This window comes from Ammospiza nelsoni, chromosome 12 (assembly GCF_027579445.1).
Source record: "Ammospiza nelsoni isolate bAmmNel1 chromosome 12, bAmmNel1.pri, whole genome shotgun sequence".
Lineage (NCBI taxonomy): Eukaryota > Metazoa > Chordata > Aves > Passeriformes > Passerellidae > Ammospiza > Ammospiza nelsoni.
Window position 1 is genome coordinate 10,975,192 of NC_080644.1, and position 21,938 is coordinate 10,997,129.

At 51.0% G+C, this 21,938-nt stretch overlaps 1 protein-coding gene across 2 annotated transcripts; it reads left to right on the forward strand.

Annotated features, from left to right (window-relative positions):
* The first annotated feature begins 91 nt into the window (after window positions 1–91).
* MYBL2 (MYB proto-oncogene like 2) lies at window positions 92–14,597 on the forward strand. Of its 2 annotated transcripts, XM_059480814.1 has the most exons (14): window positions 92–199; window positions 717–810; window positions 1,910–1,981; window positions 2,356–2,448; window positions 4,039–4,259; window positions 4,388–4,544; window positions 5,248–5,517; window positions 6,726–7,112; window positions 8,565–8,704; window positions 8,984–9,083; window positions 9,671–9,784; window positions 10,291–10,407; window positions 10,550–10,696; window positions 12,687–14,597. In XM_059480814.1, exons 1-14 carry the CDS (start codon window positions 180–182, stop codon window positions 12,813–12,815), a joined length of 2,061 nt encoding a protein of 686 aa, XP_059336797.1. In that variant the 5' UTR covers window positions 92–179; the 3' UTR covers window positions 12,816–14,597. The 2 variants fall into 2 exon arrangements, with proteins under 2 accessions (XP_059336797.1, XP_059336798.1); XM_059480815.1 differs by lacking the exon at window positions 10,291–10,407.
* Window positions 14,598–21,938: the final 7,341 nt, after the last annotated feature.

A 21,938-nucleotide genomic window follows, 5' to 3' on the forward strand; every position in this document is an offset into this window, starting at 1 on the left:
GGGCGGGGCGGGCGGGCGCCCTCCCGCGCGCGCCTCTTTGTGCGGGCGGGATGCGCGGCGCGCATGCGCGGCCCGGCCCCGCGCGGGGGGAGCGCCGTTGGCGCGAGATAGGAAAGCGCCGCCAGCGCCGCCGCTCCGGACCCGCGCCCGGCCCTCAGCGCGGCCCGGCCCGGCCCGACATGGCTCGCCGCGCCCGCGGGTGAGTGCCGGCCCCGCCGGGCCGCCGCTGCCCGTGCCCGCTCCCAGCCGCCGGAGGCTCCTCCCGGCCGCCCCGTTCCCGCTCGCCGGCCGGACAGCGGGATGCGGGGCGGCGGCCCCGCGGTACCCGCGCTGGGACAGCGCCCCGGCTCTGCCCGCTCGGGAGCGGGGGGCGAGCGGGAGCCCCGCGGCGCTGCCCGCACCGATCCCCGCGCCCCTTTGCGCCAGCTGCTGAGCTGTGCCTGGGTGCCCCCATGCAAAGCCCACCCCGAGGGACAGAAGGGAAAGAAATGGAAAGAAATACTCTTTCCCCTGCTCTGGGCAGAATAAAACTTTCCAGCTGGCGCCTAAAGTGGAGGATCTCCTTTCAGTCTGGACTGTGTGGGTGGGTGTCGGTGAGGCTGGGGCTCGGTGCTGGAAGGGGGAGATCTGGAGCTCTGCTCTGTGTAGTGGAAGTTGCTCCCTCTCCTGCTTTTTTTATCAGGTAGAGATGATAATTTTCCTTTATTCCCCCCTAGCGAAGACCAGGATGAGCAGCATTACCAGGACACGGATTTGGATGTGCCGGAGCAGCGGGATGGCAGGTGCAAAGTCAAGTGGACACCAGAAGAGGTGAGCGAAAGCCTGACATTTCCGAGAGAGGTGCTTTGGTGTCATGTCAGGGTGCCTCTGACATGGCACCCTGGGCTTGGGTGACTCCACCCCAGCCCTCACCTGCTGGCCATGATCTCACCTCCTCCTGGAGAGGACCTTGTGTCTTTTATACTGAGCTCAGGCCTGAATGAGGCTCAGAGGTTCAGGGGAGTTTTGAAGTGCAGCCTGAAGAGCAAGAGCTCAAACATTTTTAACTTAAGCCTGTGAGTACTGAGTGAAACACCACTGCCTGCAGCACTCCTGTGAGCACAGAGGAGTCCAGATGAGGGCTGAGGCCTCCAATGAGCTGAAATGTGCAGTGGAAATGTACTCCTTTTTCTGGAGCATTGACACTTGGGATTATGGCTTAGTCATCCTGGCTGAGAGCCTGAAGTTAACTGGGATATTCTCTTCCTTCCTCCCAGTTTCACTATCAGTTTGTGCTGTGTGAAAACTACAGCTGGGTCAGAACACCAAGAAAGGTGACTTTTGTGGAGGGATCAAAGCCTTGGGCTCCTGTTGGGCAGGGAATAATTTCATTATTGAATTATCCAGAGCTCACAGATAAGGATGTCTCTAACAGGCTTTCTGTGAGCTGTGGGAGTTTGCATACCCAGGCTATAGCAGGGATCACAAAAGAAATGCTGTAGAGTCCTGTGGCACTGAAAGAAGAGCACTGTGCAGGTGGTGATACGCTTCGATCAGTCAGCTTTCCTGGCCAGACAAAACCAGTGGCTGGGCTGGGAGATGGGCTGTCTGGTCAGGAGTGTTCTGGGGCTGGCTAAACAGGCCCTTGCCACAGGGTTTGAACCAGATTGTAAAGGAACAGAGCTGAGCTCTTGTTTTGTACTTAATGTATGAGCTTGTCCTAGTACAGAGCTCAGAACCAGTCTGTTCCAGTTGGCCTCCATGTACTGGAGGGCTGCTAAACACTGTTGTGAGCTGCCTTCCTCCCCTGAGCACACAATGCCAACAAAACCTTGACAGTTCAAAATATGTAACTTGTTCTTTTAATGTCAACAGCCCTGTGGTGTGTGTTTTCAATGTATCTGAAAGTGGATGTTTTTGTCCTTTGCAGGATGAGCAGCTGAAGATGTTAGTGAGCCATTATGGGCAGAATGACTGGAAGTTCCTGGCCAGCCACTTTCCTGTGAGTGACCCCATGCCCAGCTGGGAATCAATTCCAGTGTTTGCATGTTGCTTCTTCCCTGTGTCTGTGCAGTGGGACTCTTTTCTGACTCTGCTCTGACTTCATGGCTCCAAGCTGTGAAATGGGGCTGCTTCAGGGCAGGGGGACCTTCTTGTATAGAAGGTTTCCCATGGTGAGTCTGTTGGTGAGAAATTGAGGTTCCTGTCCCTGTGTCTGGTGCCCTGGGCCCAGGACCTCCATTTGTGTTCTCTGTGTGCTTGTGCAGGTGTTCTGTGGGACAGCCTGGCTGTGTGGGGTCTGCTGTCACTTTGGGAGGTTTCTGGGCCTCTGGAGCCCCTGGTCTGACACCAGAATGTTCCCATTGCTGTTCCCAGAACCGCAGTGACCAGCAGTGTCAGTACCGCTGGCTCAGGGTGTTGAATCCAGACCTGGTTAAGGGCCCGTGGACCAAAGAGGAGGATCAAAAGGTAAGTCAGGGCTGAGAGGATCAGAGTGTTGGACTGTCTTTGTCTGCAGAGAGGGTGGGGTTGTCAGACCCCTCCTCAGGTGTTGCACACTGTGTGTTAATTGTTCTCCCTGGTGGGTACCTGTGAGAGCAGCTCTGTCTGTCCTGCCCTGAGCAGCTCAGGCAGCCATGGTTGAGATGTCATGTGATGTGATCTAGGCCCCTCCAGGTAAACACCTTCCCCCTTTCACACAGTGCTGCTACAGTACAGTGCTGCCAAGGGAGAGAGAGCTGAAAAGGGAATTAATTCATCTGCCTGCTGGCAGGTCTCCACCTGGCCTGGCCAGGTTGGATCTAAGAGAAAATAAAACTGGCATTTCCTGTGCCACTGTAGGCAGGCTGGAGTGGATGTCTGAGGTTGGCTGGGTGAATCATGACTTCTGTGAGCCTGTTTCTCTGCTGAATCCAGAGTCAGCCAAGAGGGGCCAGCTCAGACAGACTCATCATCTGTACTTAAGAAAAGTTGGAGTGAAATCCCAATTTTACCAAGGTTTTCTGGTACAGAGCATCTTAGTTTGTCAGATTCTCTGTAACACTGCTGCTCCCCAGCTTCTTTCCCTTTTGGTCCCATTATGATTTGTCAAGCCCTAAGGAAGCTTCTCCTGATGTTGTTCCCTGCTCTTACAGCAGAGCAGTTGTTGCCTGCTTTCCCCTTCCCTTTGCCTTGTCCTGACTGCCAGCCTACCCATCCTGGCCAGGCTGGGCTCCAGCTCTCTCCTCATTGCTTTGCCCAGCTCCTTGGCCTCAGTTTTGCATCTTTGGTCCATTTTTCTATGCTTGAAAGGCAAGAGTCTGCAGCAGGGACATTTGTTACATGAGCATCACTTCTACCTGCACCTTTCAGCTCAGCACAGCTGGTCAGGGTAGAAATGTTCTTTGAGAACTCCTCAGCCAGGATTTTGGTGGTTGAACATTGCAGATTGTTTCATCCTGACTGTGCTCTGCATATTTTAGGAGCCCAGAGTGGATTCAGTGCCCAGAAATATTTGTGTTGGGGCTCTGGCAGAAGTGACAAAGCCCTGGGTGGAGGATAAGAGGCAAAGTGGATGGTTCTGAAGTGAATTTAAATATCTCCCTGTGTGTCCTGGTGCTGTCAGGGCTTGGAGCTGCAGCCTTGTCTGTCTTGGGTGTACCACAATGATGGGGACAGTTGTCACACAGCCAGGTCCTTGCAAGTAGGGAGGGCAGAGGAGCCTTGGAGCAGGTGGGACTTGGCCCTTGCTCAGAAATGGGAATGTGTTTCTACATCTGGGCACCTGCCAGTCTCCACCCCATCTTCTGTCAGGGGTCATCTGCATTCACAGGTGCCCTGTGGCAAAATGTCTGCATGGAAGCAGCTTCCTACAGAAATTTGGCAGAATTATTGCTCTCATGAGGGTTGGAACACCTGATAGCCCTGCTGGCTCCCTCCAGCTTGTCCTCCAAAGGGGCCTTCCTTTGTCTGCCCTTACCTGGTCCCAGGAAAGGCAAAGAGCAAAGCCTGAAGATGACTGCACTGACCTTCCCCTCCTTTTTTTTCCATTTCCTTATTTCCCTCCCACTCTCTCCAAAGGTGATTGAACTGGTTAAAAAATATGGCACCAAGCAGTGGACCCTGATAGCCAAGCACCTGAAAGGGAGGTTGGGGAAGCAGTGCCGGGAGCGCTGGCACAACCACCTGAACCCTGAGGTGAAGAAGTCCTCGTGGACAGAGGAGGAGGATCGCATCATCTTTGAGGCCCACAAGGTCCTGGGGAACCGTTGGGCAGAGATTGCCAAGCTGCTGCCTGGGAGGTAGGACCCCTTTGCTCATTGCTGCCTTCCCTGCTGGCAGATCTGTGTGTTAGGCTCTTGGGATGGGGCTGGGCAGGGTGGTGGAGCTGCTGCAAGTGATGGTTTGCTCCCTTCTGCTCTCTCTGCAGGACTGATAATGCTGTGAAGAATCACTGGAACTCCACCATCAAGAGGAAGGTGGACACGGGAGGTTTCCTCAATGAAACCAAGGAGTCCAAGTCTCTGTACTTGCTGGTGGAGGTGGATAACAAGGAGAAGCAAAGTCAGACAACAGCTGAGAGCCAGGTACTGCACTTGGAGCTGGGTCAGTCCCTGCCCTGCCAATGCATTCTGGAGCTCTTCATCCACCCTTCTGCTGCCTCTCGCTGCCTTTTCCACACCTGGTGTCTGCATGGACAGTCTGTGCCTTCCCCAGCCTCCCAACTCTCTCTCTCCAGGAGACTGAGTGTGTTATCCAGGCAGAGGACAACAGTCTGCTAGAGCTGTTACCTTGCCAATCCCAGCATCAAGTCTGTCTTAGACCCTGAATATTCATTGTGCTGTTGCTGGTGGGAGGAGGAGGCTGCTCCAGACAGTGTATGTGTGGGAGCAGGGTGAAGAGATACTGTGTTCCTTTCCTCTAGAAAAGGAAGCAGGGAAGTACACCCAGTGATTGTTTTCATGAAGATAGCATGTAGTTTTTGAAGGCAGGCTCCTGATAAATAGGAAACAGAACTAGTGCTACATGCTCAGCCTAAGTACAACTTTCTCCTGGGACACTGTTAAATGAAATCTTCAATTAAAGAGTCCTGTGCTCATTATGTTGCATGGACTCCTTAGGCAGTGTATGGGACAAAGCAGTGAGGGAGAATGGGGATGTGAAACAAACCCAGTGGCAGGTAGGAGGGTGGGCAAAGCTGAATGTGTCCAGGTGCTCTCTGTCCCCAAGATTTGACACTGTTCCCTTGCTTTCTGCTGATGTCTGGTCTTTCTTTGTCTGTGTGTCAAGAATGTCCTGCCAAACTGGCCAGTGGATGTCTCTGAAATAAAGGAAGAAGATGTCAGTGATGAGGAAGTGACAGGTGTGCAGGAGCTGCCCTTGGAGCTGCCAGCTGCAGAAGTGGCAGAGCAGAACGTGGAGGGGACCCCAGGTGATGCAGTGCCCGAGGATGGCACTTCATTGGTGGAATCACCATACAAATGGGTTGTTGAAGCTGCCAACTATTTGTACCCAGCTTGTGCCCCAGCCCTCAGTGAAGCTCTGGATATGATTGAATCTGTAAGTAACGGACCTTTGTTCCTCCAGTTACTGTTAGGGTGTTATCCTTACCCCTCTTGTTTGAGTGAACTTACTGGATCTCCCTGATCATCACCCTGAGGAGGACTGGGTCAGTCACTGCCATGCAGCCTGCCCCGTCTCTCTTCCAGGGCTGGATTAGATCTTTCCAGCTCTGCCAGTATTGCTGTGGGCTTGTAGCTTTTCCTAGCTGGATATCCTTGTGCATGGGCTCTGCCTGTGTTGGGAGGCTGTAAGTGCTGGCAGACTTGATTTCCAGCCCTTCTTTGTCAGCCAGAGTGTGCCCAGCTCTCCTTTTTGCAATGGTTCAGGCCCATGCTCACTGACTGCCCTTTCTGTCCTGTCCTGGGGTGGGTAGGACAGGACAGACTGGGAATAAGCCAAGCCCATTGTACTATGCAGGACAGACCCCTTCACACTGGCATAACTGCAACCATTTGCTTTCAATGGAGGGAGCTTCACTGAAATTAGTTATTTTCAGCCAGTCAAGCAGTGCTGAGGTCCCCTGGGTGACAGAGGCACACCAGGGTGGGAGGCTGGCTAAAATCTACAGGGCACTTTGCTGCCATCAGAGGGAAGTTGCCTCTGCAGCCCTCAGCCTGCCTGAGGCATGAAGGAGTCACTTTGCCTCTGTATAGCAAGATGGTGTGCCTGAGGCTGAGCAACACATCTGTGGGCCCTTGGGGCCTGCTTGTTTGGTGCTGGGTGTTGCTGCTGGGGTGGAGCTGTGAAGCAGCTCACTTCTGAACTGGTCTGGTTAGTTTTAATCTGCTTTCAGCTGTGCAGGTTACACCAGAGCCCTGTGCCCAGTTCTACAGGTGTGCCCAAGACTGTGGGTCGCTCTTGGGTGATAGTTCTTCCTTCAGTCCCTGTCCCCAGCCCTCTGCCCAGCTGTTTTTGTCCTTTGTCTGAGGGGGTGCAGCTGTTTGTGCAGCTGTGCTGTGAACCAAACAGGGAAACCAGTTTTGCATAAATAGAAAAAGCTGCCCTGTGCACAAGCAGCAGCTCTCAGCTGGGCCAGATCCCTGCTCTGCTGTGGCAGAGGAGAGCAGGGCTTGAGCTGTCCCTGCCCAGGCTCCTTCCAAAGCTTGGTGCCATCTCACTCCCCAACTTATTTCACCTCCCAGTCCACCAGTCTGTCTGCTCAGCTGCCACCCTGGGCTGCTGCTGACGCTTTCCCTTGTGTGCAGGACCCAGATGGGTGGTGTGACCTGACCCAGTTTGACCTGCCTGAGGAGCCCTTGGCTGGCAGCAGCAGTGGCAGTGCCAGCCCAGCCAGACCAGCGCCTGGCGAGGCGGCCCCGGCACTGCCCAGTGTCACAGAGTACCGCCTGGATGGCCACACCATCTCTGACCTGAGCAGGAGCAGCAAGGGAGAGCTCATCCCCATCTCCCCCCACGCTGAGGGCAGCTTTGGCACCCCGCCCTCGGTGCTGAAGAGGCAGAAGAAGAGGAAGATCTCCCTCTCACCTGTCACAGAGAACGTCACCAGCACCAGCATGTCCTTCCTGGACTCCTGCAACAGCATGACGCCCAAGGGCACCCCTGTAAAGACACTGCCCTTCTCTCCATCTCAGGTATCTTCTTGCCCTAATGTCATGTATGCCCATCAGCTCTGCCAGCTTTGTGCTCCTCCTGCCTTGAGTGAGGCTGTGCCGGTGTGCAGAGTGTGTTCCTGCACTAAAAGAAGCCTCAGAGCTGGTTTCTGGCACTGCTTCTCTTCAGTGCTGCCCTTCCTGTGGGAGCAGCAGCCTGTGTCTCCATCTGGGAGTGACTGCAGCTTTAAGAAAGCCCAGCTACCCTGTCTGAGGGGCAGGGCACATCATGAGGAAGGAGCCCTCTCTTGCATACCAGGGTGTGATGGAGAGCACACTGCTGCTGTCCCCAGGGCACTGCTGCTGTCCCCAGGGTATTGCTGCCCCAGCTGTGGGCAGCAGAGTGGCACTAGTGTAAACTTGCTTTCCCTATCTGCTGCCCAGCCTGTGTGACTGAACTGCAAACAAACACCTTGTGCAGATCTGTCTTTCTGTGTCTATGGAAATGCTCCTGGCCTTTGTTGCAAAAGGGGCTCAGGATCTTTCAGCCTTTGCTGTGACTCCCACATTGCCTTCACATGTGGTCTCCAACACATATCACCTTGGAGCACTGTGGTGGTCAGACCCACGAGTGTCTAATGTAGAAGGGGTGAAGTTGTGTCTATAAATCAAAATAAAGGCTGCTGCATTCTCCAGCACAGTTCCCAATGCAACTCTGTTGTCCAGACCCTCCCCAGCTGTACCTTCCAGGCCTTTATTTCTGCTGTTTCTGCAGCAGAAAACATGGGAGAGGCACCACAGGAGAGTCTAAAATGCAGGTTCAGGAGGACCTTGAATGAAAGCCCAGCACAAAGAAGAAATCAGAGCAGGTCCCATAATGTCCAGCTCTGCAGAGTGTGAAAAGCAGGAATGTGTGGAGTGAGTCTGAGAAGACAAAAGTGCATGCCCTGCCTCAAGCTGAGCTTCAGCCATCAGTGAATGTCACAAACACAGTTTTTTTCTTCCAAGAGCCTCTTTGGTACAAACACTGTTCCTTATGGGAGCAGAGCTGTCCCTCACTGGCTGCTGGGAAGTCAAACCCTAGAATAGCTAATACAGCTTGCTGTTTTCTCATATTTAAGCTGAAGACAGCTCAGTGCAAGACCTGTTAAGTTGTACAGTTTGTGTTACATGGACTTCCCTCATGTTTGCCAGCCTGAGTTGGGTGAGCTGGGATTACCAGTGCAAGGAGAGATTCTCTTTACTCTGTAACTGGTAGCTCTGATAGTTGTATCAGCTTTATGGGAAGTGTAAAATCTTTATTGGTGTGAGGCACCTTCTGGCAACTTTTGTGTATCCATTTACAGAACTGTGAGCCTGTAACCCCCACAGGTTTGGGAGGGTTGTTTCTACTTCAGGGTTTCCCTCATATTTAAGGAAAAGTAATGGCTTGGGATGCAATGCTGGGCTGCTTGAGACTGAGTGTCTTTAATTTTTCTTTCCTGTGCTGTGCAGTTCTTGAACTTCTGGAGCAAACAGGATACACTAGAACTGGAGAACCCCTCCCTGACCTCCACGCCTGTGTGCAGCCAGAAGGTGATTGTCACCACCCCACTGCACAGGGACAAGACCCCTCTGCTCCAGAAGAACTTAGCGTAAGTCCTCCCTTTCCCACACAGGAGTCTGGTCCAGCTCAGACACAGCTCTCAGTACTTGTCATGGTATTACTGAGAAAGGTGCAAGACAGGCTGGGGATTTCCTTAAATCACTGTTTTCTCCCCCAAAACAACTCTTCTCTGAGCTGCAGGGAGTGAGTGTCCAAGCTCACTGTGGGCACAACCAGTGACCTCTGTTGTGCTCAGCTGCTGGCTGGGCTGTGGCCTTGTGTGGGTTACAGCCTGTCTGATCTCTTGTCTTTCCCTCTCTGCTCCCAGGTTTGTCACACCAGATCAGACATATGTGGTGGACAACACACCTCACACTCCCACACCTTTCAAAAATGCCCTGGAGAAATATGGACCAATTAGACCTCTGGTAATTATTGGGCAGGGCTGTGCCTTGTGGGGCTGATGAATGCAAATGAGGCACAGGGTTGGGGAAGGTTGGGGCAGGGCTGTGAGCAAACTCTTATCTGTGCCAGAACAAAGGGCAGTTTGGTAGTGCCAGGCTGAGAGGGGAGGGGTGAAGGGGACATTGTCACAGTGATCATTTCATTGTAAGGAGCTGCAGGACTTTTAGATCTTCTGTGAACTAACTAAAAATGCCAAAAGCTGCCTTGCATCAGGCTGCAGTGTTTGGATTGAGGAACAGGGAAATGATCTGCCTAGGGCTCCCTGAGGAGCTGGATCTCCCAGGCCTTGTGTGCACATAGGTCCCTGATGGCACACTGGGGTTCAGCTGATAAGTCCCTGCACCTGGACTGCACCTGGATAGATCCTGTAAATCCATCAGGCTAGCAGAAAACCTGTCATATCTTTTCCAGCTGGGAAGCAAATAGTTTTTGTGTTTGTCCTCCCTCTGTGGGCTCTTCTGACCCCATTGTCCCTTGAGGGGAATGCTTGTGAGCCTGCCCAGCACAGAGATTTTGACTGCCTGGTGCTCTCTCTGCCTTTCCCCCCCAGCCCCAGACCCCTCACCTGGAAGAAGACTTGAAGGAGGTGCTCCGAAGTGAAGCTGGCATTGAACTCATCATCGAGGATGATGTGAAGCCTGAGAAACAGAAAAGGAAACAAGGGGTGAGCTGGCTGTGCTCCATATCAGCTGCTAAGCTGCCCTGTGCTCTTAAGGAGTGTTTTGGCTGGTTTTATTCATCCTGCTATAGGTGCCAAAATGCTTTTAGCCCTGTGGCTGTTCTCTTTTAATCAGCAAGAGGTGCCTGAGGTTAAGACCTGCTTAAAGTACCTCCTGTAGTGTGCTGGTTTATACTGAGCTCAGGCTTGTTGGCACACTTGGAGCACCTGGGGCATGTTGAGCTCTCAGAAGGCTGTGGGATGGCATGAAAAGTCTCAAATTCTTGGTGGCCTCCCCTTCTTACTAAAAGCTCCAACTCTAAACTGATGGCCCAAGATGCCAGGAGGGGAGCGCTGTAAGCTGCTGTGCCCTGTGGTGGGGAAGACTGCACACATCTTCCCCCTGAAGTGCTGGTGCCATTCAGAACTGGGGTGCTGTGGCCTTGGTGGGCCCTCAGGGTGGCCTTTGCAGGGTGGCTTTGTGCTGACACTGGTGTCCCTGCATTCCCCAGCTGCGCAGGAGCCCAATCAAGAAGGTCCGAAAATCTCTGGCCCTGGACATTGTGGATGAAGACCTGACACAAAACCTGCCTGCCCTACCCAAAACCGTGTGTTTCAAAAGAGCCCAGGTGAGGGATTGTGTGCTCAGAGCAGGCTCTGCTCTGAAAAAACTCTGCAAAGCAGCAGTAGCAGCCTGGAGCTGCCTTTGAACAGCCCATGGGGATGAAGGGCTGGATTTCTTCTTTCCTTACACTTTTTCTCCTGGTGCAGCCTGTGAATTTCCTGTCAAGGTCCCTGAACCTGTCCTCCTCGAGCAGGAAGAATGACAGTGGTTTGCTCAACAGAGCCTTTGTGCAAGTGCAGCCAGAGAAAATGTCCTACAGGAAAATGCCAAGCCATTTCAGACCACCAGAACCGGTAAGCCCTGCAGCAGCCACTGCTCTCCCGGGCAGGGTTTATCTGGCAGTGCAGCCCTTGTCCCTTGAGGAGTGAGGGATGGAGCTCTGAACTGCTGCCCAGGCATCCCTGCACTGTCAGGGCTGTCTTTACACCAAGGCTGGGAGATGCTGAGCCAGAGGTGTCATTTTATGTTCCTCAAACACACAGCTGTGGCCTGCTCTATTGGAATTAAACACTGCAACACTGCTCAGCATGTTTAGCCCTGGATTTTCTCATGGAAATCCTCACCCAGAAAGGAACTTGGATGACTGCTCTAGCAGTAAAGTAAACCTTCCTTTTTCCAGTGGGCACTCCTTGAGTGGACAGCAGCAAGCTCATCTTTTTCTGCTTTTCAGGGCAGAGCAACTCTGAAGTGCTGTATAAAGGTTAAACAGGAAGGTATTTCCCACCCCTGTGTTTTTTAGGGTGTTTCTGGGTAGTGGGGAAGGCTGTGTGCCTTAGGCAACATAGGCTGGCTTTATCCTGCTTTATCCTGACCCTGTGGCAGTACAGAGCTCCAGTGGCAGTGTGACACCTTGTACCTTGTGCTGAGGTTGGTGCTGTTACAGCAGCTCTGCTCCTCAGCTCTGCACAGCTGTGCTGGAGTCACAGCAGCCTACAAGTGCCCTCTGGGGCATAAACAGATCTCTCTACAGCCTTCACTCACAGGCAGGATGCATTCATAGAGGGGTGTCCCTATTAGCTGGGTTTAGATAAAGTCTAAGTGTATGGAAATTTGGACCATAATTTTGTAGGTATTTACTTGGATTGAGTCATTTGAGGTCTCTGGTAGCTTCAGTGGGGATGGAAACATGTGCCATCCTTGTTGGGGGGGTTAAACTGCAACTAGGAGCTTCTGTGATGGTGTTTACCCATCCCAGGAAGGTGCAGGGTTGTCCTCAGAAAACTGCAGTGAGTGGGGATCTGTCCCTGCATTAGAGCTGTCTTGTGAAACCTATTTCTTCTGACAAATAAATACCCTTCAGCCAGAGTAATTCCTCCTCCTTCCCAAAATAAACCCTTCTTAAGCACTTCCATTTCTCCTCCTGTCCTCTCCAGGGTTGTGTTGCTCTGAGAGCTAATGGCTCTGTATAAATAAACTTTGGGGGTGACAGGGAGGCAGCTGCTGTGGTGACAGAGCACAGGTGTGCAGTGAAATCCCTCTGCCCACAGCCAGCAGGGCAGTCTGTGCTGCTGCTGCCTCTGGGGATTTATTGTGTTGCTCTGGTGCTGCTGGCAGGCAGTTTTTAGTTAAGGAAGCTGATCCAGCTCTGGGCTGAGCCTCAGTGGGCCCAAAGCCACTCTGGGGCTGTGTGGGACATTCCTGCTGTGGCCAACACTGGAGCCCTGGTTCTCTGCAGTGCAGGTATTTCCAGTTCAGGGCATTGCCTGTGTCCTGGCATTTACCAGGAGATCCTCAGGGGCTTTTCTGGAGTGCAGAAACACTCATGGGTGTCCTTTCTGCATGCAGAGACTGAATCACTCCTGGGTTTTGGCTTCTCCTTTGTGCTGAAACTGAAGGCACCAGATTGCTGTTGAGGATGGCATTGGATCAAAACAGACCTGGGACCCAGCAGCTCCTGTTGGAGTTGAACTGGTTGGCAATAAACTCCAAAGCTGTGCTTGAATTCCTTCTATCATTCTGGAATATCTTCAGGGCACTGAATTTTAATAGGTTTGTGCTTTGGGGTTTTTGTCTTGAGGCAAGTAAGGGAAAGCCCTGAAAGGGATTGTCTTGAAGCGGAGCGCTCACCTGGGAAACTGCTGACCCTAAACCCCAGAAATTGCCACCTCAGCTGTGAGGAGTAACTGGTAGTGGGCAAGTTCCTCCTGGCTGTGAGATGGTTTCTGAAGTTTTATTTTCCTTGCTAGTTTTATTTATTTTTTCAGTCTTTTAGAACAGGATATCACAAGATGTTTGTCCTTGGCCTTGACTGTGTTGTACACATCCTTTCTCTTCCCTCTGCAGATGACCAGGGCTTGGAAAGCAGTGGCCTGTGGTGGAACTCGAGATCAACTCTTCATGCAGGAGAAAGCTCGACAGTTTTTGGGCACATTGAAACAGAGTCACACATCAAGGACCTTAATCTTATCATGAAGGATTGTTTTGCTTTCTAATCTTATTTTTTAAACCTTTTTAATAAGTGGAGGGGGAACCACAGGAAAAATTATCTTCTGCCAGACCTTTAGTATATGGGAGTGGATTTTTTTCCCCTTCAGTTCCCAGGTAGATCTACATTGTAATAAATGGGGCTAACTGCTGGCTAGTGTGTGGAATGCAAGCTTTGGGATCATTATGGAAAGGCAAACAAGGGAGGCTTGGAGAGCTGACAGCAAGACCTCTCTCTGCAAGACCTGAGTTCTGGAGAACTGGAAGCAGCAGCTGTGTTGCACCTTGGAGCAGCAGATGCTGGAGACTGACCTCCCAGCATCCCTGGATTCCTGCTGCTGCTCTGGTACCTCAGCAATGACTTTGTGAAGGTTCCTGCATGCCTTGAGTGTCTCTCCTGGCTTTCCCCAGGGGATGGAGTGTCCCCTGGGCTGGAGAAGGAGGAGGGAGGCTGTGGTGCTATGGGGTGAGCTGTGCCTGGAGCCACTGCTCCCTGTGGGGCTGCTTTGTGCTGCCATGGCTCCAGCAGGGGCCTCTCCCCACGACTGTGCTCCCTCTTCCAATAAATGATGGTGCTCACATCCCTTGGACTCTGCCTCTGCCTCACAGCACTGGGGGAAGGCAGCAAAGTGCTGGGGTTTGTGGGGGCTCTTTGCTTTTTGTCCTGGAAAGGTGTTGAATTCCTGTTGGCTTCTCAGCAGGGAGAAGGGATGCTCTCCCCACACACACACACACTCTGAGTTTCATCAGCTGTTCTGAAGTTTTGGCTACTTTATGTAAGTCAGATTTGTGATTTCTGCAGAGGCTGGAGAAGAGCAGCAGGAGTGTGTGATGTTGCAGAGCCTTTCTGTTGCCCTTGCTTTGGAGACTAAAGTTGCACCATGTAGCTATTCCAGTGTGGGAACAGTAGCACTGCCCTGGTTTGAGGTGGCCAAGGATGGAATGTTGGAATTTTAGCAACATATTAACTTTGCAATTGGAAAGGTGTTGGGAAAACTGCAGAGCAGCTCGACAGAACAGGAAGAGATTTTTGGGTGAGCTGTGATGTTCTTTCCATGGCCAAAGCCAGCCTGGCAGATCTGCCTCTGCCTGGGGCTGTGCACAGAACAAAGATGTGCCCACCCCAGGGTGCAAAACCAGAGCTGGGCTGTACAAATCTCCTTTCAGGTTATGGCTTATGCTGGAAATAGAGTCAAAAAATCCTTGCTGACAAACTTGTTAATAAAACCTTGGATCCTGGGAAATGAGGGAGGTTTAGAAACCCAGCTAATTTTTCATTTTTACAAGCTCAGGGCCAGAGCAAATCCATGAAGTAATTTTTATTTCTGTTTCTCGGTCTTGCAGTGTTTGCTTTGGAAAGACAGCTGGGACCACTTGTCTGAAAGCCTGGCTTTAGCTGCTCCCATTCTGGTGTTATTTTAAGAAAAATTGTCATAAACCCATCCCTCTCTGCTGGGGCTTTGGTGGGCTGGGCTGTTCCTGCACTGGTGCCTACACAAACCCAAGCCTGCAATTGCAATTCCTTCCTGGAGCTCTGAGCAGGCAGGGGCTGCTGCAGGATAAATCAGGCTGTGAGCCTGGCCCCTCTGTTTGAGAGCTGCCCCCAAATTGGAGGAGGATGAGACAGAATAAACTGCTTCTCTGAGGCTGTAAATCCAGGCAGTGCAGGCTGTCCTGTACTGCAGAATGTTTGTGGAGAAAGCTCAAGGGGCAGAAAAATACCAAGGTCTGGCATCATTGATGAGTAAAATAAAGAATTAGCTTTTAATTGGAAAAGGGAGCTGCTTCTAATATTGAGGTTGCCAGTGTGATTTGGCTGTCCTGGGGCCCAGGAATCAACATTGGTGAGGTAAAAAAGACTGCACTTTGTTTTTCCTGTGAGTTTGGATGCTCTGCTTTCTTTCCAGTAAAAATCTCATGGAAGTTGAACTCTGTGCTGGCTGTGGAGTTACTGGGCTGGAGCTGGAGACCCCTCCCAGTCTGAAGCTCCACGTCCCTGGGTGATGTCCCTTGAGGCCTGTGCAGTGACACAAAGTGGCCCAACCTTCATTCACAGAGGGAAATCTGATGTTTAATTTAGCTTTAAATGAAAGACCAGGATGAAAGTGTTCCATGAGCATTGGCAGTGTGTGGGAGGAATCCCCTCCCATGGCCCAGCTTCTTGTACAAACTCCATATTCTACTTGACTTTAAAGTTTGTCTTTTGGTAGTTTGCATTCCACAACAGATCAGATGACTCTCTGGTTGAGTCCAGACATGGAAAAAGGTTTTTTAAAAGGGATTTTTAAAGGATTTTTACCAGGAGTGGGAAGGGAATATCATAGCCAGAGCTCCTGGGTTGTGGCAGTGCCCTGACTGCTAACAGGATGTTGTTTCCAGCTGGGAAGGGTAAAAATAACGGAGTAAGGAGATTAAAAAAAGGAGATCCATGTTGTTTTATTGGCAATCTTACTTTGGATGGAGCCTGGTGTGGCTGAGGAGCACTGAGCTCACACAGCTCCATGGTCAGCAGTGTGGGAGCTGCTGTGTGTCCCTCCAAAGGCTCTCAGCTGCTGGGCTCTTTCTGTTGCTCAGAGGGATTTCACACCTTTTTATCTCGTTTTCACAGCTAATTTTGCTAAAGCCTGTGCAAACAGCAGGTTGCTCACAGGGGACTCTTTTCGTTCCACACCCATGGGGAGAGATATCTGACCTGGAGGAATGCAAGTGGTGAACAGAGAAATTCTTCGTATTTTGGGCATTTCTTGTATTTGAAGGAAATACAAGAAAAAGACAAATGACGAGGCTCAGCAAGGGAACCAGCCCTGGCAAAGCAAAGGCTCTGTGGGCATGGGATCCATGTTGGTGTTCCTGGGATGTGGAGTTCTCCAGATGTTGGCAGCTGTGGCAGGAGACCCTGCTGGCCTGGCTGCAATTCCTGCTGCAAGCCAGCCTTGCCCTGCTGACCTCTGATGGCTCCTTAGTGACAGAGTAGGGGAATTTCTCCATTACAGCATCATTAATAGCTCAATATTAATTGGTTACACCCCAGTAATGTTCCATGGGCTTTACCACTGCTCAGTGCAGGAAAGAACCCTGGGATGAGTGCAAGAGGGTGCTGAGGTTGAGGTGGGGAGGTCCAGGGTTTCTGCTTTGCCAAAAAATCCTTTGATCCTGGGGATTACTGACAGCAGCAAAGTGCTTCCTCTCCTGCCTTTGCTTATGGTTTTTATTGAGTACTTGCTCAGCAATAACCTTGTAGAATTTCCCATGTGCTTTTTTTGTCACTCTAACCTGTGGGTTTAGAGATTTGGGAAATTAAAAGGATGATTCTAGCTGGGCTAGAGTGCTGAGGATTAGCTGAGGAGCTCCTGAATTTTGCAAGAGATGGAGACCACTTGTGCTAAGGGCTGGCTGCAGCTGGACAGGAAAGTAACTGTGCTTTGAAAACTTAAAATCCTGCCTGCCCCTGTTTCTGGAGTGAGAAAACTGCAGTTCTTCATCTCTGCCTGAACAGAATAATCAAATATTAAAATATGGTACTAGGTCAGGGGAAAACATTTTCCTGTGGAAACCAAAGGGTCCAGGATGAGGAAATAAATGCTTCCACTGAGAAGATGTCAGGAATGAGAAATTTCAGGGAGTTAAAACCCCTGGTGTAAAAAGACTCAGCAAAACTACCTAAAGGACAAGGACAGGGTCACCTCCCCTGGCCATGGGCAGTCTCTGGCCTGTACCAGTGTGGCTGGCAGTGGCCAGAACAGCTTGTGAAAGGCAAATCTAATACTTTATAGCAGGTTTGTGATTGTAAATGCTTTATGTTTGGTTTTGTTTTCCCAAAATTCTAAATAGATGCTATAGGAAAATAAATAGATGTTGCATTCCTAATCCCCCTTAGATTTTTTCAAAATTTGTTCAGTTTTGGAAAGTTCACTCAAAGCTTTGACTTTGAGCAAGGCAGCCAGCCCAGGGAATGGGATGCCTTGTACAACAGTGATGTCTTTAAAGATGGGGTTTGGGGTTGTTTTTTGGGTTTTGGTGCCATTCTGCTGTGCCCAGTTCTGAGTTCAGCCAGGGGCACTGGGCTGCTGAAACTGCTTAATTCAGTCCATTGGGGAAGGGAGAGCCCAGTGCCTGGCTGTGAAAATAGAGTTATCTCTAATTGCACAGGAGGTAACAGGTGCCAAAATTGCTGTCAGATCTGCAGAAAAGGACCAGATAAGAGAAAAAAAAATAGAAATTTTAAATTCAGTTCTGCTGATGTACTGGTCTATTCCCAGGGTCAGTGTATATCGAGGTTTGAATTAAGCCAGAACAGCCCAGTTAATGTCTAAATCTGCCATTTCTCAGGCCCTGTGCAAGCAGACAAACACAAAATCAATATTTGCTCTAACTGTTGCTAAGTTTTCTTTACAGATTAATTTCTGCCTAATAATCCCTGCAGCTGCAGCTCCCTGGAGCCCTCCATGCCATGGCTCCTGCCCCGTGGTTCCCTCCCAGCCCATGATCCTGAGGAGATGTTTGGGGACACTGCCTGACCCCTCCTGCAAAACCCACCCTGCTCTGCCTTCGGGGCTGCACCCAGCATCCTTCATGGCAAGGGATGGATGAGGGGATTGAGGCTTTCTTTAGTGAATTTGTCGATGACACTGAGCTGGGAGTGTGGGTCGATTGTGATGGTGTTCACAGGGGTCCAAGGATGAGGGAAGAGATGAGGATCTGACTCCATGTTTCAGAAGGCTGATTTATTATTTTATGATATATATTATATTAAAACTATACTAAAAGAATAGAAGAAAGGATTTCATCAGAAGGCTAGCTAAGAATAGAAAGGAATGATAACAAAGGTTTGTGGCTTGGACAGAGAGTCTGAGCCAGCTGACTGTGATTGGCCATTAATTACAAACAACTCTGATGAGACCAATCACAGAACCACCTGTTGCATTCCACAGCAGCAGATAACCATTGTTTACATTTTGTTCCTGAAGCCTCTCAGCTTCTCAGGAGGAAAAATCCTAAGGAAAGGGTTTTTCATAAAGAGATGTCTGCGACAGTCGATCTGTTGGAAGATAGAAGAGCTCTGCAGAGGGACTTGGAATGGTTGGATGGATGGGCAGAGTCTAACAGGATGAAGTTTAATAAATCCCAGGGCCCAGTCCTGCATTTTGGCCACAATAACACCCTGCATGTTATAGGCTGGGGATGGTGTGGCTGGACAGTGCCCAGGCACAAAGGGACCTGGGGGCACTGGACAGACAGCTGGACATGAGCCAGCAGAGTGTCCTGGGGGCCAAGAAGGCCAAGGGCTCCTGGTCTGGATCAGGAGTGGTGTGGCCAGAGGATCAGGGAGGTCATTCTGCCCCTGTACCTGGCACTGGTGAGGGCACACCTGAGTGCTGTGTCCAGCTCTGGCCCCTCAGTTTGGGAAGGACCTTGAGGGGCTGGAGCACACCCAGAGGAGAAAATGAGGCTGGAGAGGGGCTGGGAACACAAACCCTGTGAGGAAGCCCTGAGGGAGCTGGGGGTGCTCAGCCTGGAGAAAAGGAGACTCAGGGCTGCCCCCATCACTCTCACAGCTCCTGAAAGGTGCCTGTGCTCAGCTGGGGCTGGGCTCTGTCTGCAGCAGCACTGACACAGCCAGAGCACACAGCCTCAGGCTGCACCAAGGGAAATACAGGCTGGATGTTGCAGATAACTTTTTATGAAAATCTTTTTTTAAAGATTTTTCTTCTTGAAAAGCTGAGAGGCTTCAAGAACAAAATGTAAACAATGGTTATCTGCTGCTGTGGAATGCAACAGGTGCATCTGTGATTGGTCTCATGTGGTTGTTTGTAATTAATGGCCAATCACAGTCAGCTGGCTCGGACAGAGAGTCTGAGGCAGCTGCTTTTGTTATCATTCTTGCTTCTCTATTCTTATCTTAGCTAGCCTTCTGAGGTGAAACTTTCCCTTCTATTCTTTTAGTGTAGTTTTAACGTTTTAACGTAAGCCTTTAACAAAGGCTTGATTTAACATAAATCAAGCCTTCTGAAGCATGGAGTCAGATCTACATCTCTTCCCTCATCCTAAGACCCCTGTGAACACTGTCACAATTGGAGACTGGGAAAAAGCTTTTACAGAAAGGGTGATAAAGTTCTGGAATGGCTGCCCAGGGAGGTGGTGGAGTCCCCATCCCTGGGTGTGTTTAACAAAGCCTGGATGTGGCACTGGGGGCCAGGGTTTGGGTGAGGGGTTGGGGCTGGGTTGGACTCGATGATCTTGAAGGTGTCTCCCAACCTGGTCATTCTGTGAATTCTGTGGAAGGAAATCTTTTCCCCCTCTCTGGATGTCAGGTATCATTTTTTCCAATCCCACGCCGTGGCAATGCAGCTGGATTAACACCCAGGCAGAGCCGTGTTGAGTGAGCCAGGAGCTGGTTTTGTCCCTCCTTTAGAGTTATTTCTGGTTTGAAGGCTTATTCTCCTCTCCTGCCGCTAAGGGGGAGTGTTGCCACGCCGAGGAGCAGCCGGGTGAGGCTGAGGCAGCGCATCCTTCCCCTCCTCGCAGCTGCTCTTCCCTCCCGGAGCGGTGGGAGAGGCAGGAGTGAAGCAGGGATGGCCCCAGCATCACAAACACCCTCCTGTTCCGTGTCAGAGTGGGGAGGGACGCGAATTTCAGACCCTGCCTGGACAATAAACCATCCTTTGTAGCCACATTGCTTTGACTGGGCTGAGCACTGGTTGATTCAAGAGGACGAAAATTGGTCAAGAGTGGGGGGCATGATGAGGATGCAGGAGTGTGGAAGGACCCTCAGCTCATGAAATGAAATGAGCTTTCCTGCTATAGGAGTGGATGAAGAAGAAGAGAAATGCCCCAAAACTGCCTGTGGAAAGGGTCCCTCCCTGCCTGGAAAAAGAGTTAAAAATGGGGCTTGGAGGCTCTCTGGGGTAGGGCAGGTCAGGATCTCTGCTTCTGGCAGCTTTCCTGTGCTCTGTGCTTGTGTCATCACTGCTGTGCTCAGGCTGACCTCAAGGTCACTCCCCTGCCCTGAGAGAGACACAAATTGTATGTGCAGGTCAGATTTTCCCTCCTTAGACCCCCCCAGTCCCTCTGCCCATGAACTGCAGATAACCCCCCCTTCATCTCTTATTTACCTCTCCCTGCACAGGGTTTTGGGATCTGCAGATGCCAAACACACTTGTTTATGGTTTGCTGGTGTTAGAATTGTGAGTTTTCCTCAAAAATATGTTCTCTTTTTAGTTTCTTACTTCACTTCAAATGTCATCCTTTTTCTCTTCTTCTTTCAGGGCCACCCAGGGATTTTATTCACAGAATTGGAATGAGCTGCAGAAGGGATAAAGATCATTCATGGGAACCTTGAAAGAATTGTCTGAGCTCCATGAAACAGAGATTAAAAATAAAACAGGGAGGTGAAGCACAGGCTCCAGCACGAGCTTCTTATAAATACTTGTCCATGAAATCAAGAGCTCTTTCTCACCCTGCTGGGTGACCTGCACAGGGAGGAGCTGTTGTATTCCCCTCAGGAGTGGGTAAAGAGGAGCAGAGCCCAAAGGCAGGGAAACAGCAGGCTGGAATACCTGCCAGCTCTCAGTGAAAAACATTTGTGCTGCCTTCTCCCTGGGGAAAGGGACAGGTGAGCTCTGTTGGGTGGTTTCAGAGCTGTGGCACCAAGAGAACTCCAGGGATAAAGTTGTGGAATGGCTGCCCAGGGAGGCGGTGGAGTCCCCATCCCTGGGTGTGTTTAACAAAGCCTGGGTGTGGCAGTGGGGGCCAGGGTTCAGTTGAGGTGTAAGGGAAGAGGTTGGGCTCGATGATCTTGAAGGTCTCTTCCAAGACTCTGTGATTCCTGGGGAAGAGGAGAAGAAATGCAATCCCTTGCTGCCTGCAGGTTCAGCTTGTGATGCTTTTGGTGCTGGTGTGAAAGGAAAGGCCCTCTGCTGCCTGGGAACCTCCTGGCCAAAGATCTGGGGCTGACCACTCCTGTTCTAGGGTGAGGTTATGATGCTTGTATCCCCAGTTGTGTGTTCTGTTCACGCTGGATATCATGTTCTGTGCCTTCAAGACTGGCTCTGAAGAGTGAAAGTTTTGTTTTGTTTTGGTTTTGTTATCAGCCACTCCCCCATGGCTGGCAGGATACAGAGACAGGGCAGTGCATGGTGCTGCTCTTGCTTTTTGCTTTGCTCTCACTCTTGATTCTGCTTTGCTTCTGCTTGTCCTTGCTTCTGCTCATTAGTTAGTTTAGCTAAACAGTCCAAATTTCTTCCTGGACTGTTTCTCCTTTCCCTTTTTTGGAACCCCTCGAGCCTGCTCCAGACTGGGCCCTGGGAACACCGAGAGTTTGCACCTTGTGGCTGCAGCAGCTGCCCCAGCACAGCAGGGACTGAGAACAGAGCGACCACCCCCAGAGAGACTTTCTGAATTTGTCATCTTTTTCAGAGCAGTGACAGAGTGGTGTCATCCGGTATTGTTCATTGTGTGTGCTGGGGGTGCTGTGCCTGTTAAATAAACAGGTTCTTTCCATTTCTCTCTGGGGAATCCTTCCCAAACTGGCTAGGAGAAGGGGCTGTGTGGGTTTGCTTCCTGGAGGGGCCCCTTTGGAGATTCTCTCCCAGATTTGCCCTAAACCAGGACAACTCCCAACCCTCAACCTCTGTCCAGGTTGGTGTTCCTGGCTCTTGCATCCTCCCATCACAATATTCTCACAAAGCACTTTCCTCCAGACTGGTATTATGGATATCTCCCAGCTCAAACCCAGCCAGACCCCACTCTTGTACACCCAAAGCTGGGAAATTCCAAGGGGAAAGGCCTGATCTGGTGCTGCGCTGGCTCCCTGTGCCCAGGCAGAGGCTGACCCCAGGGAGGATGGCTTGTTGAGCTGGAAATGCTGGGAGATGCTCTCTGGGTGCTCTCTGTCAGCTGGCCCCATGCATCTTGCTTGGTTTTGGGTCAGGCAGGGGATTCACACGAGGTATTTATGTCAGAAAAGCCACTCTGAAGCATAACATGTTTGTGTGGCTCTTCCTGTTGCCTTCTCTGGTAAGTGACCTCTGGAGGTGTCTTTTTAGATAAAGTGAAGGGAGGTCAGCACTTTTTCAGTCTGATAAAAGGCCATGCTGTGTCTGTTGTGGGTGT

Bases quoted from the DNA above. Each gene is read 5' to 3' on its own strand.
- MYBL2 (XM_059480814.1), top strand. From the start codon at position 180: ATGGCTCGCCGCGCCCGCGG. The intron at 1,982-2,355 runs GTGAGTGACCCC...TGCTGTTCCCAG, and splicing joins TCCTGGCCAGCCACTTTCCT to AACCGCAGTGACCAGCAGTG. The intron at 9,084-9,670 runs GTAATTATTGGG...TTTCCCCCCCAG, and splicing joins ATGGACCAATTAGACCTCTG to CCCCAGACCCCTCACCTGGA.